Source organism: Myxocyprinus asiaticus, chromosome 21 (genome assembly GCF_019703515.2).
Source record: "Myxocyprinus asiaticus isolate MX2 ecotype Aquarium Trade chromosome 21, UBuf_Myxa_2, whole genome shotgun sequence".
Taxonomy (NCBI): Eukaryota; Metazoa; Chordata; class Actinopteri; order Cypriniformes; family Catostomidae; genus Myxocyprinus; species Myxocyprinus asiaticus.
The window spans coordinates 8,925,307-8,939,917 of record NC_059364.1 but is presented as its reverse complement, the minus strand read 5'-3'; the positions used below and the strand labels follow the sequence as shown (position 1 = coordinate 8,939,917).

At 33.9% G+C, this 14,611-nt stretch overlaps 1 protein-coding gene across 1 annotated transcript in view; it reads right to left on the bottom strand.

The window, feature by feature from the left end:
• Nucleotides 1-14,611, bottom strand: part of pcdh15a (protocadherin-related 15a) — a 283,761-nt gene that overhangs the window by 55,592 nt on the left and 213,558 nt on the right. The window contains exons 23-24 of the mRNA XM_051648198.1: nucleotides 12,497-12,637; nucleotides 10,809-10,921 (exon numbers count right to left, since the gene is read on the bottom strand). Coding sequence (XP_051504158.1) covers nucleotides 10,809-10,921; nucleotides 12,497-12,637 — 254 coding nt within the window. The remainder of the gene's footprint in view (nucleotides 1-10,808; nucleotides 10,922-12,496; nucleotides 12,638-14,611) is intronic.

Below are 14,611 nucleotides of genomic sequence, written 5' to 3'. Positions count from 1 at the left end.
TGTGGTTCACATGTGCACATCCGAGTTCGAAAACATCATTCATTCATCATCCAAATGAACTGAGCTTTCATGTCATTCGAACCCGGGTGTGCACCAAAAGTGCTAGTATGAAAGCACTTTTAGGCTACTTTCATACAGCAGAAGAATAGAGTTGTAAGTCCTGATTGGAGTGCTAAATGTTGTTATGTTAATGCACAGTGGCATCAAATCTTGGACAAATACTTAGAAATGTGTTTGAGACACTTAAGAAGCAAGTAAATTAGATATCCACAAGCAGAACTGTATATTCCACTTTCTTTTCAGAGTTTTGTCTGTGAAATCATCAATACTTATTAGCTATGGAAATTATGTTCACAAAATCTGTACACATTTTCAGCTATTTTTCAGTATTCTCTGTACAACAGTTTGCAGAGAATGCTGCAGTATTATTTGGAATAATTATCCATGCCAGTCTATTATTATGGTTTATTACACAACTCTCTAGAATACCTGATTTTGAATGGGCAATCACATCATCCAGCGTTCTAATATTTCTGAATAATGACCCCACATCCGGGAACAGAGTGATATTTTACCAGACACTGATCCGGGTATTGCGAGTCATCTTTACTACAGTACTTCTTGTATCACTCTGAAATCTCTAAAACTAAGCTAATAAAATAATTTAAACTCAAATCAATATTTAATGCCCATTAGTTTATTTGGCAGGTGGTCATATAATCAATGTGGTAATGAGCAGTCAGATGATCATTTCCGCAATATGAATACCAACAGAACTCTGATGCAAACAAGAGGTGGAATTTAGTTGTTTATGGAGATTCTGCTGTCTCTTTCTTCACACATAATAATGTATTTTCGACTTAAATTATTATTTTAAGTACATTTAATTATTTATTTGGTAAGTAGCCATGTAATAATCAGGATCACCACACTGTTAGAAATAAATAAATAAATAAATAAATACAGAAAGAAAGAAAGAAAGAAGTAAAAAACAAACAAACAAACAAACAAAAAAAATATCTGAAATTACTGTGATCTTTCTTGTACTCCTCTCACAGATGTTGAGAAAGTCTCAGGGGAGGACCACACGCTCGCTGTCAGAAGTGGGTGGACATGACACTCCTGTCTCTATTGTACAGCAGTCAAAATACAGCCATTGCAGTTAGATAAAGGAAAAAAAAAAAAAAAAAGATAAAAGAAGAGCCTCTGACTGCCTGGGCTTCTCGGAGCCATAAATGGGGTGTAGTGCTCTTCTCTGTCTCAGTGAGACATAGCGCTCTAGTGCAGTGAACTGCCACATTGTCAGCGAAAAAAACAAGGTTGCAAGAAAATCTAAGCGATGCTTAGCTTCATGCTGGTTACAATTGGAATTTTAAAAAAGCAGAAATAGCCAGAACCCAAGTGCGGACTTGGGGAAACACAAAAATAAGAGCAGCTGCAGCACAATAACTAACAGCCATCTTCATCAGTGCACTTGTATACAGTATGCTGATTATATTATTCTCATTTGCATAGCTGTGTAATTGCAGAAACTATTGTGCTCTACAACATATATTTGTCGATTGGCAACACTCGGTATGTAGGGACACCTGGTATTAGCATTGCGTTTTTTTTTTTTTTTTTTTTTTTTTTTACGCCACTTAACATGCAAACAATTTCCGCATTTGTAAAATAAAATAAAATCTTCTGTATTATTATAAAACTGATGTTCATCTGATTTTTTGAGTTCTTTAAAAGTTTTTTTTTTATTATTTATTTATTTTTTATCATTCTTTCATTTTTGTGTCAAATAAAAGCTGTAATATAATCTTATCAACATGAACATGTTTCCTACTGGGACAAATACGAAGATGCTGTCTGCTGTGCAAGTCTACTGTATATAACTCTATACAACTTTAAGAAATTGGCAGTACCATGGTACAATAATGCTTTTAAATGGTTATGCCATGATACTTTAAAGGTAAAGTGTATAATTTCTGCACAACTAGATGCACTATACAGAACTGCAAAAATAATGATCATTTTCAAACAGGTTTCCCAAACACTTGGCATATTTTTCATTAGTTGGAAAAACAGGTAGACAAACTAGTTGAGCCAATGTTGCTATGTTGGATGAGAAGGCCTGTATATGCGCATTACTATGCACTGTTGCTATTAAACACTCAATATGCTTGTACATATGTACTGCAAATGCTTTAAAAAAAGAAAAGAAAAAAAAAAGTAAAATAGCACAGATGGAGTGCAATGGAAAGCACCCTTTGTGAACATCTATTTAACAATGACACTACACATTTAGGGATCCTTCACACCGTTGAAACCTAGATGCAATGCCATGAATAGAGCAAAGTGTGTCTTGAGAGATTTTTTAACTTGATGCAGCATCTGATAAAAGGTGATGCTCCTGCTCAAGATGCTAAAAAAGCAGAAAGACTGTGCAACGGTAAAAGAAGTCAGTCTAGTGCATGTTTACATTGGAAAATAATTTAAAAACAGAGCAAATGGATGCAAAAAAACGGTTCAGTGTGAACAGCCCCTTACACTGCAAAGATCGTGTGGCATTATGCTTGCTGATTCGGTGTCAAGAACAAACACGGTGTACAGAAAACAACATGCATGCTGACTTGACAATGGCAAAGCGGTTCTGCTGCTGCTATTTGTGCTTATCTAAAAACTAGTGTTGTTTGTGCTGTTCTACAATGTATGAACTGTACAATCCAATGGTCAAAATGTACATAAATATCAGGGTGAAGATTAGTTTCTTAACTATCTGTTTCTGAAAGCTGTACTGAAGTTTCAAAGCTCATTAACAGTGAATTAAAGGTAGATCAACTCTGCTTCAGTAATCTATGACTTACTTCTAGATAAAGACCCAGTTAAAGTAATTTCTACATTCTTTAGTTTGACATTGCAAGACCATTTTTGGTCAGTAAAAAAACCCCAAAGTGTAGGTAGGATCTATTGAGCTACACAGAAGTATTTTACAGTATATGAATGATTTATGCAACCACAACCTAACACAACACTGTCTGTCCTGATGATGATTCAGACACCGAAACAACCTTAGAAGACTCAAGGTCTGTTTAAATCTCTCTAATAGTCTCCTCTGTGAGCCGTTGGAGGCATCTCTCCTCAAAATTATCATTTGCGAGAATTCTTACACAACATATCAGTGTTTTAATGACCGTGGATTAAAACATTGCAATATAGTTTGACCTACCCTTAGGAATGTTAATTTAGTCTTTAGACAGTCAGTGCTGTTTATTGCTTATGGTACCATAAGCAACTTATTACATGAACTGCATAGTACAATGATTTATTACACACATCTTTCTGGAATACTTGATTCTGATTGGTCAGTCATTGCATTCTGCAGTCTGTTTATCTGTATATCTGACTGTGGTCCCAGGCAACAGATTTCCTACAAAGCTGTGCTAGTTTCATGTATTTCGTATCACTATACTGCCTTTTTATTCTCACATAATAATACATTTCAACTCAAATCAATATTTTGTTGTATTTTTTGGTAAGTAGCTGTATTATAAGATGATAATGTTCTGTTATTTGCTTTGCATCAGGATCCTGATTATCTTATCTGGCTTTATTGTGCTTCAGACTGCACATTATACCTAATTTAACAGATCTATTCTCCAAGAGGGACATATAATGGAGCAGGTAAAATTAAAATGTTTGTTAATATATATATATATATATATATATATATATATATATATATATATATATATATATATATATATATATAGTTTATATCTACATATATATTTATAATTTATATAGAGGGGTAAGGGAATAAAGACTTTTCTATTGTTTGTTCTCTATTCTTTTCTCGTCACACACACATAAAAATGCAAAAAAACAACACAAAAACGCAATCTCAAGAAAACATATCCTGGTCACGGTCAAAATTATTTTATATATAACTATATATTTTAGTGTTAAAGTCCTTGAAGTCGTCACAAATTAACTGAGGAAATACACGTCGATGCATTGTCCTTGGGTTTTTGCCGATGAAGGCTTTTGTTAGTGGTTAATTCATTTTCTATGAAGTTTAAGAGAGTGTTGTCCCTCCTTTGACCAAGGTGATATAGGTATCATTCAGTGAGGAGCATCGCAGTCCGACTGGAAGCTTATGGAAGGCAATTTTGGTGAACTCCATCCAAAATGAATACAGAACATGTTCTTTCACTGAACAAGGTAACTGAATAAATAAATAAATAAATCAGAATGAACTTTTTGTCAGTAGGCTTACATTGTTACATTAATCCATAAAACATTTTAATTATGCCTATATACTTTTAAAACATAAAAAAATAGAACAGAATACATAAAACGTGATACTGCTGCAAGAGCAATTTTAATATATAATAGCTCACCCAAAGATTTACATTTTTGCCATGATTGTTTCAAAATCAGTATGACTTTTTATCATCCGTAAAACACAAGGTTGAAGGACGAGTGGATTGTGATTGTGACTGTCAAGCTACAAAAGCACATAAAAGTCACCCGTATCACTCGAGCACTATATTTCAATTCTTCTGAAGCCATACATAGTGTTGGGTGAGAAATACATAACTTTCTATTTTCTCTCAGAGAGGTGCAGCTTTTCTCTATCAGAGGCACTAAGGTTTTATTATGCAAGCCTTATTTCTATATATATATATATATATATATATATATATATATATATATATATATATATATATATATATATATATATATATATATATATATCACTAAGGTTTTATTATGATTGCAAAAAATAAACATTTCACAATGAAAATTAATCAGAGATGTGATTAATACACTAAAAGTGGTTAATGTAAAATTATATTATTATTATATTATAATATTGTATCATTGATAATGTTTTATTTAACATCAAGGCTATTTATCCAGATATTTTTGTTAATATTATTATTAAATACATTGTAGCATTTGGTTACATTATATTTTGTGTTCCCTCAGACCTGATTAACTTAATAAATATATATGATCCATCCTTCCTGCACTTTTGGCTTCTAGTTGAGGAAGCTTTTCAAACAGATAGATGCATATGAGCCGATGGGCATGGAAGTAGGCTATAGCACAGGGAGCAATAGTGTTACTCACTAGGACAGTAGTAGATCTTAAATGAAAAGAGCGAAAGTTCAGGTAATGTAGCATGGGAGCACAAATCTATGACATCTTAAATTCAGTAACTAAGTGACAAAGTGATTGCTCGCTGTGCACGCTCACATTAAACTGCTCAACGCGGTGCTGTGTGGGAGAGAGGGAGTGATAGAGCGAATTTATTCACACATCTTCTGGAATTACAGTTCAATGCAAAAACAAGTTTATTTATTTGATTTGTTTATCTGTATTTATTGGTTTAATAATTTGCAGCTGGACTGTAAATTGAATAAAAGTGTGTGGGAATGCCCTGTGCTATGAACGTGGAACTTGCGGGAATGATTCAAATTGTGCGCTAGGGCTGTCACGATTATGAAATTTGACTGACGGTTAATTGTCAAACAAATAATTGCGATTAATTGTCTGTTTTAGGGCTATGGTGATTAATTGTTTCTTTAAGGGTTTTCACAATTAATTGTTATAAATTGGCATATTTTTTAAAGTTTGCTTTTTTCTGCATGTGTGCTTCATACACCTTAAGATGTAATTTTTACTTAACTTGAAATATATAGATCAAATAATAAAATATAGATATATGATTTCTTTTTAAGGCTTTAAAAACTTATGAATAATATGAAACAATGTTTTAAATATCTAAATATTTCTAAATACATATCTCTATTTTTGGTCAACTTTAGTTTTGGTCAATTGTACATTTACATTGTTTTACATTGTACATATATTTAATATTATATATATATATTTTTTTAAATATATATTTTTTATATATATTTTTATATTTATCTTTATTATATTATGCAATAGTAAAAAAAAAAAAAAATAAATAAATAATCTGTCCTAATTTCTTCACTTTCACATTTTATTTTAATGCTCTGATTAAAACCACGAGCCCTTATTTCTTATGAAGCAAAACCTTTGAGAATTCGTTTCATCATTTTATCATTCCACAGAATTAGAGTAAGTGTGCAACTTCTTCTCTTTATCATGTTATTAACACAGCATGTATGAACCAGGAGTATTTGCCATTAAACGATTGTTTAAAGTGAAACCGCAGTGCTTTGTGTTCACTATCACAGTTTATATTTGTTTGTTTATATTTTTGTGGGAGTTTGGTGCGAGCCTCTGCTTACATCGCTGCACACGCTCCTCCGGACAGGAGCTGGTTGATCTCCATGGTGCGGCTCAGTGATGCTCGGACTCGGAGTTCAAATGAATGACATAAACGTGCCATGCCTGGCATTTATACAATATATTCCCTTAAAATTTCCCTTTTTGGGCATTAAAATGTGATTGGAATTAGAATTAAGATAAAATAACCGTGATCAGATGGTTATTTAATAATCGCGACAGGCCTATAGTGCGCAATGCCTGCAATCCCGCACCGAATTTCAGGCCATGTCATGGAAGGATTATTGTGGGCTAAGCCCCAGATGTCACAAAAGTCCAGTGACACCCCTCAATTGTTTTTCAAGGGGAAAAAAAAGAAAAGAAAATGTTTTCTTGCCCTAAAATAATTGACTAATATAAAACAACCCAGACATGTTCTTGACAGGTTTTGTGAGCTTCACCCAGTGTCGTAAACTATAGAGGTGTCAGTGTGACAGCGGCCCTGGGCGAAGCACAGAATGACAATGATAAGACTTGACAACAGAAAACAACTTCTCTTTAGTTCATGTTTCTGTGTGTGTGTGCGGGATTGTGTGCGACTTGTTGGTAAACAAAGATCATTAATCCTTGAGAATATGACCTTGTCGACAGAGATATTAGTAAGGAAGTAGACTACTATAGCATCGCAGAAAAAGAAGGATATAAATTTGGCCCCAAAATCAGTGCAAAAAATGTGAAAAGTCTATAAGCATAAAGCAATCCAATGAAGAAATTTGACAAACATTACAGTGATACAGGGGTGGACTGGGAAGAAAATTCAGCCCAGGATTTTACAAAGAAAATGGCCCAAAAGTTGATGTCCTTTCCTGCATATCGCTGCCCCCTTCCGCGTATCGCTGCGCCGTTTTGCATAATGCGGCGGCCCATGCGGCCCCATTTCACGGCCGGCCCACTGGGAAAAGTCCTGGTTCTCCCAATGGCCAGTCCGCCACTGCAGGGATAGCACTTTAGGCATCAAAAAACAAAATTGCATTTATAATTAACACATAGCAGTACCTTTCACTCAAAGTAAAAAAAAAAAAAAAAAAAATCAAAAATAAAATAAAATGTGTGTGAAAGCTTGTAAGTCTTCATTTAACCCATTTTTCTCAGGTGTGCTTTAATCAGATATCCAGAGTTTCTCTGCTAAAGTCTGTAGCTTAATGAGGTCTACAGAGAACGCTGCATGCTCTCTATAGCTCATGCCATTACAGCTTCCAGTGAAGTGTTCTCTCTGGCCCACTGCTTCAGTCAACACACAGCCATTCGAACATCAACCCCACTCAGAACAGACTGCACACTGTATAACATCAGAGCTGAATGAGCAGCAAAACCCAAATCCCATATGGGAAACAGACGGAATACAGCTTTATTATCTCCTCAACAGTCAAGTTTCTTACGATTCCATTTTGAAGAGCATTCAAAAATGCCAAACAGGATTAAATCATGAAAACTTGAATTTTCCAAAATAAAATCAAAATTATTTACATTATTTACTTTTTTTTAATTCAGGTTCCTGGTCTCATTGATAACGATTCATTTGTGCATGTAATTCCAAAAAATGTTTGTCTTTGTAATCTTTTACCAAAATGTAATAACTTGCTCCATCTCGGAAATGACTTTCCTTTTCCGCTGATATCACAAATCCCTCTTTTCAACCCCTCTCCCCCAAACACCTGGCTCCATTCTGGTATGTAACACCAGCTTTTCATGATTCAAATACATTCCAATGGATACAATCCAAAAGTCAAAAAAAAAAAAAAATATTTCAGTAAAATCGGTTGCAAACATTGTTTTACACTGATGATTGAAACTAACATAATAGCTTGTTTCAAAATCTGTGCTTTTTTGACATGTCAACGATGAACACATTGACCACTCACATTTACACAGCAACTACTATTTTTTAGATGCTATTTGACAAAAGATAAGAGTAAGATGTTGACCCTTAAGAAAGATTCAAATATTAGAAATGAGTGTTAAAAGTTTGTGTGTTAAAGACTGATCATGTCAGTCCGACCATTAAAGGAATAGTTCAACCAAAAATAATATTTAATTCATCATTAATTCACTTTTTATGTGGTTTCAAACCCTTATGCATTTAATTCTTCAGAGGAACACAAACATATTTTGCTAAAGATATTAGGTGTTTTTGTCCAACACTTTCAAGCTCCAAAAAAAAAAAAAAAAAGAAAAAGCAAAAAAAAGAAAAAAAAAAGAAAAAAGAAAAGAAAAACACATTACAGCATAAAGATAATCCATACAACTCCAGTGGTAAAATCCATGTCTTCTAATCGGTTTTAGGTGAGAAACAGACCAACTTATAATAGATTTTTCAATATAAATCTTGACATCTGCAGTCTCCTTGAAGTGATCATGATCATTACTTGTGCTTGACATATCTGTGGCAAGGTGGACCCCACTGGTATGTATGGACAAAAACACCTCTTATCTCCATCAAAATATCTCTGTTTGTGTTCTGCAGAAGAAAAAAAGTAATGTGGGTTTGAGATGGCATAAAGGTGAGAAAATGATGAGAGAATTATGATTGTTGGGTGAACTATTTTTTATTTTTTATTTTTCACTACGGTTCAGAGAGAAGGTATTTGAAGTATTTTAACATCAGAAAAGTTACACAATTCAACTTTAAAGAGTTACTGCTACCTAATCTGATTCTTAAAACTGGTATAACCAGATATAAGGTTAATTCGGCCTTATAATTATATATATATATATATAATCAGTGCAGCTAGTTTTGTTGGCCTGATGTGCATGACTTATGTTGTGCCTTTATTTAACTTAAATAGGTTTATTTTACCAGCCTGATCTCACATAAAAATCGACAAAATGTGAATGCAAAGGGTACTTGCGTTGTGTTATGAAATGCGGTCTGACACATTTTGGAATGCAACTATGCACGTAATCAAGCTTGCGTAGCTATAAGCGTCTGCGTTCATATACTAGTGTTGAGTATGCTTCGGCCTTGTTAATGGTTTCGGACATTTTAAAATAGTTTTTCTATGTCAACGTGCGCAAGACGGACGTTTCTGACCACGGCACACGTGTCGCTGTTTTTTTAGCATCTCACGCTGCAGCACAATATTTTTAAGACTCCGTGTCAAGTTAAAGGAATTTTAACATTTAAAAACATGAGACACCTGCATTGTGTTCTATTTGTTGCATTGCATCTAGCTTTTTTTAGTGCAAAAACACTTTCGGTCTGAACAGCCTATTAGGAGGCAAATGCCTATGTAGTCACTACAGTAGGCAGTGAGGGAGCTCAAAAAGATTTTGATAAGAGCTAATAACACCAGTGTAGTAAATGTGAAGGTATCTAAATACTTTCTGAAAACATTGGATATTTTTTATCTTCATGCAAATGACACATATCTGCTCAGTGTAGGGAATAATTTACAGATCTTTTAATATATCCCTGCATTTGAGTTGATTCTTCCAGAACAGGCTGGCTGAAGCTCTATTTTCCCTATTTTCAACTATATTTTTGGAGTTGGAAGACTTTTTTTTTCTGCAGAGGGAGAGAGAGAGAGAGAGAGAGAGAGAGAGAGAGAGAGAGAGAGAGAGAGAGAGAGAGAGAGAATATCTATATTCTCTCTGACCAGAAGAACAAAAATCTCTCTCAATGGCGCCTTTACAGAGAAAATGAAAACATAAAACAAATGAGAGAGGCAGGAATGAATGAAAGAAATGTAAGAGAATTTTAACTCATGAAATGTACAGACACTGAAATGGATCTTTCTGTCACAGGTAAGCATAATGACAAGTCAGATATTTAATGAATAGGGGTGACCAGGGCTTCCTGTCACACTTTTTACTCTTGAATATGAATATTTCTCAGGGCAGGTTTATTTTTGAAAACTGGTTATTAAAGCTTATATTAACCAACACTTCACCAAATTTTGACCAGAGTGTTTTGAGGATGATCTTATAAAAAAAATTGTTGAGGATTTGCTAAAAGATGTAGGATGATTTTGATAAGGAACGTTTTCAATAAAATTTACAATAGAGGAAAATATGGTCGGTATCAATAAACTTGGCCTGACACAATAAAAGGAATTTCTATACAGAAACATTTGGATCAACCGCTATAAGCTCAACTGCATGTGAACAATTTGAATTGTTGATGGTGCCAGTAAAGTCATTTGACTTTGCGTCTTATTACAAGAAAACCTGAAAACTAAACACTTCTGTACCGTGAAACCCTTAAACCCCTCGCACACTAAACCAGAATCTTCAGTATCCACATTCAAACACGTTGATGGGCTGCAGACGTGTCCTTTCTGAAACAACAGTGTTTGAGAGCTCTTGACTCACTAGATTCAACCTCCCAGCTCTTCTAGTCACATATTCATAGATAAGATTTATTACTCATGCAGATATTCTGAATCATCCTACAGGGAACTACGCTGAACAAATTCTTATTTGGAAACCTCAAAGAGAACATGTCATACATGAGTAAATTCCTGTTCTCTGTGCCTACAGACAACAGGGCCCACCTGTACTCCTCCTGGGTGAAGATGGGGATCCTGGAGGGCTGGAGAACAGTGATTTCCACAGTGGTTCTATTCGTCTTCACTGGTTCTCCATCATCATAGGCGATCACCACAAGCTAGAAGCAGAGTTTGAGAGATTAACATTTTTAAAATAGAGATAATTAAAAAATATTAAAAGATTAAAGATGAATAAGGGTCAACGGCATGCCACTGTTTTTTGTCCCCTGGAAATTTAGTTCTTAAAAAAAAAAAACACTGAAACGGCACAAATCAATAAAGACAAAAATGTGAAGGTGGCATAACCTTCCTGAGATCGTAACAAAGTACAAGTGTCATTAAAAGGCTGACATTCTTGAGAAAAGTACATTCGTATTTAGTGTAACTTATTTTAAAATGAATAAGAAGTAGTGAAGCACTTTTTAGGATTTTTGTTCACCAAATCAAAGTGTGTGGTTTAACTAACATTTTGTGTCATGTAGCAAGAAAAAACGGTCCCACTTTATATTTGGTGTCTTTAACTACTATGTCCTAACATTGAAATACATACAATACAGTGTACTTTTTGTGTAATGCATGTTTTCTGCAAAATTCTCACAAGATTCACATTTGCTGCTACTGAGGTTGAGGTACAGGTAGGTTTAGGGGTATGGTTAGGGTTTAGATTAGGGGTAAGGGTTTAGGGTCAGGGTGTTAAAATATAAGTTTCAAAATGTCACTACAGCTTTCACCAAGATGATGTCAAGATTTTAAATGTTCATTTTCCCCTAATGCCTTGCATAGAACAGCTATTTACCGTAAAACTAGTCACTTCACAGTGAGACTGCTCTTGATCTCCCAGAATGCAACATTTTTAACCGCAAACTACTGTATTTAAGAATCACAGTAGATTGCTGTAGGAATTTGGCGGTAAATTTACAGCATTTCTTTACTGTGTACATTGTATCAAATGCTTGTGTCAAGTACATATAGTAGTCAAAGACACCTAATATAAAGTGGGTCCAGAAAAAACAAAAAAACAAAAAAAAAAACATAAAAACACATAGATTTTTTTTTAAAAGAATGATTATATTATAAGGTGTAAGGAAAATATTTTATTATTATTTTTAGACAATTTCACAATTATTTGCCCCAACAAACTCCAAAAATCACAGACATACTTATTTTTCATTGACCCATAACTGTTGTTCCTTATACATTATAGCCCTAAACTATGGGTAGTAGTTAATTCACCCTTAAAAACAGTTACTGAATAAAGATGCCTTTAAATTATATTTTCAGACAAACAATTGCTCTTATCTAATTGTGGTTGGGCATTCAGAACAGTTATATTCACTTACACTATTGTTTTCACTTGTAATCAAATAAGGCTTCTCTCTTTTTTAAATGACTGCGATAAGCGTTTATCTTGATTCTGAAGTAAACATATCAATCACAAATTTCTTTAAGCTCAATTTTACATTTGCATATAGCCTTCCCAAAGAAAAGATTTTTGGTGACTGTACTGTATATAACTAATCAACATACTGTAAATACATGAATTTTACCTAATAGTTCCTTAATTGAGGTAATTCACTCAATCAGATTGCTTCTTATTTGTCATTGTAAGAACAAGCCCTAGGAGGGCGGGGCTTAGTGAAGGGTAAATTGCCAATGTTTAACAACATAAGGATGGCTTGTTGGCCCAGACTCACTTTGAAAATGGCGTTGGGCTCCTCGTTCAGGTTGACTTTGGTGATAACTCTGCCCGTGTCCTGCTCTACATCAAAGATACTGCCACTATAAGGACACTGCTCCTGATCCACTCTGTAGCACACATTACTTGCCGCCGTACCCTGAGGGAGATATATGGTTTGTATGAACATGTTACCTAAAGCATATCCACCTGAAGTTAAAATATCCAAAGCTGATATATTATAACATTTAATTACATGCATTAGCTTATTATATAATTACAGAGTTCTATTATTATCTCTGCCTCAAAAGGGCTTTCTATGACATCAGATCAGGATGTTTAAGCTTTTCTTTTTTTGTCATACAACGGAAGACAGAGACCAAACCGAGTTGTAAGCTGGGACTCGACAAGTCTGAATACTGTATTTGAAACAAAGAATTAGATATACGAGATACAGCAACTGAATTTGTAGTATTTTTCTTACACAAAGCTATTGTATGGCTTTCGAAGACCAGAAATTGAGCAAACAAGTCACATGACTACTTTCATGCTACTTTTATAATGCTTTTTTTATTTATTTTTTTACGCTTGACAGCCCCAGTCTTCATTTATTGTCAATGTATGGAAAAGAGCAACTTGAACATTCTGCAAAATATCTCATTTTGTGTTTCTTGGAAAAAACAACATCATATGAGTTTAGAATGAAATGAGGGTGAGTAAATGATGCCAGAATTTTCATTTTTGGATGAACTATTCCTTTAAAGTGGTGTCTTTGAATGGTTGGTCTGAACTTTCTAAAAGGTCTCTTGTGCATCTTGTTTTGTAGAGCTACAGAGTCAGCCGCACCTCATTCTACTGATACTTTACGGCCCATATGACTGGCTGTATCATAAATGTTTGATGCTTTGTGCTGTGGTAAACATACAAAGTCATTTATACTGCAAGAAAAAGAGACAGAAACAGCATCACATTTACATCTCTGACAGCCAAGAAATTGGTTTCTAGTTTCTTCTTTAAATCTATGTCTAAATTTTTCTGTGGCTTATTTTTTTTTTTTTTTTTTGTCATAAGTTGTTGTTTTTTTGGTTGTTTTTTTTTTTTTTTTTTTTTTTTTTTTGCTCCCCCATGTTTTCAAAGCATTATTTAAAGAAGGAAAGAATAATTTAACTTGGTGTTGGCTTGGTGGTAAAGATATAACCAAGAAGAGTAAAAAAGACAGATTTACTTCATCTGACCACTGTAAGCTCTTTCAAGACAATCACACCACTATGATTAGGAGTGGTAAAGCGAAAAACGAAATCTAATGACCGTACGTTACAGTTTCTACTCGATGCCGTCCTTGTTTTCAAATCCAGTCATAAACCAAATTATCAACATAAACTATGGGCCAAATGTGCCATCATGAAAGTAATATAGAAATCAAATGCTCAAGTAGGCTACCATTAATCTATTTATAATGAAATAAACAACACTGCACAGAAAGCTCAATTTGAACAAACTTAAAAAAAAAAAAAAAAAAAAAAAAAAAACGTTTATTGAACATTAGAAAAATATCTGAATGCATAGACTAATACAAATATAGTGATACAAGGAGGTGCAGTACTAATAGACCAATATATCAGCAAGACCAATTAATTGGCTAATATTTGCCATTTTAAGATTATTGCCACTGGCAGATAACTGTCAGTGGCATTCACATATATAATAATTAGGGCTGTCGATTTAATGCATTAATTCGGTGCGATTAAATATATATAAAAATAACGCGTTAAAAACTTTATTAATCATGTCCCGTACCGTAATAAGGAACAATCCTTGAAACTGCCCTTATAATAAATCTCAGACTGATTGACTTATTCAGTTGCAAAATCGTTGCTATGGACTGTAAACCAATGATAGGCTTATATTCAATAATATGGAAATTAAACAATATAGTGCATTCTAAAGCCACTTTTTGTTTTGTCTTTTTTAATGCTTTACTTGCATGTCAAAATAATGTAATGCATTTTAATTATCTGTATTATTATTGTTTATATATATATATATATATATATACAGTACTGTGCAAAAGTTTTAGGCACTTGTGAAACAATTTGCCTAGTGAGGATTTCTTCAAAAATAATGCCATGAATAG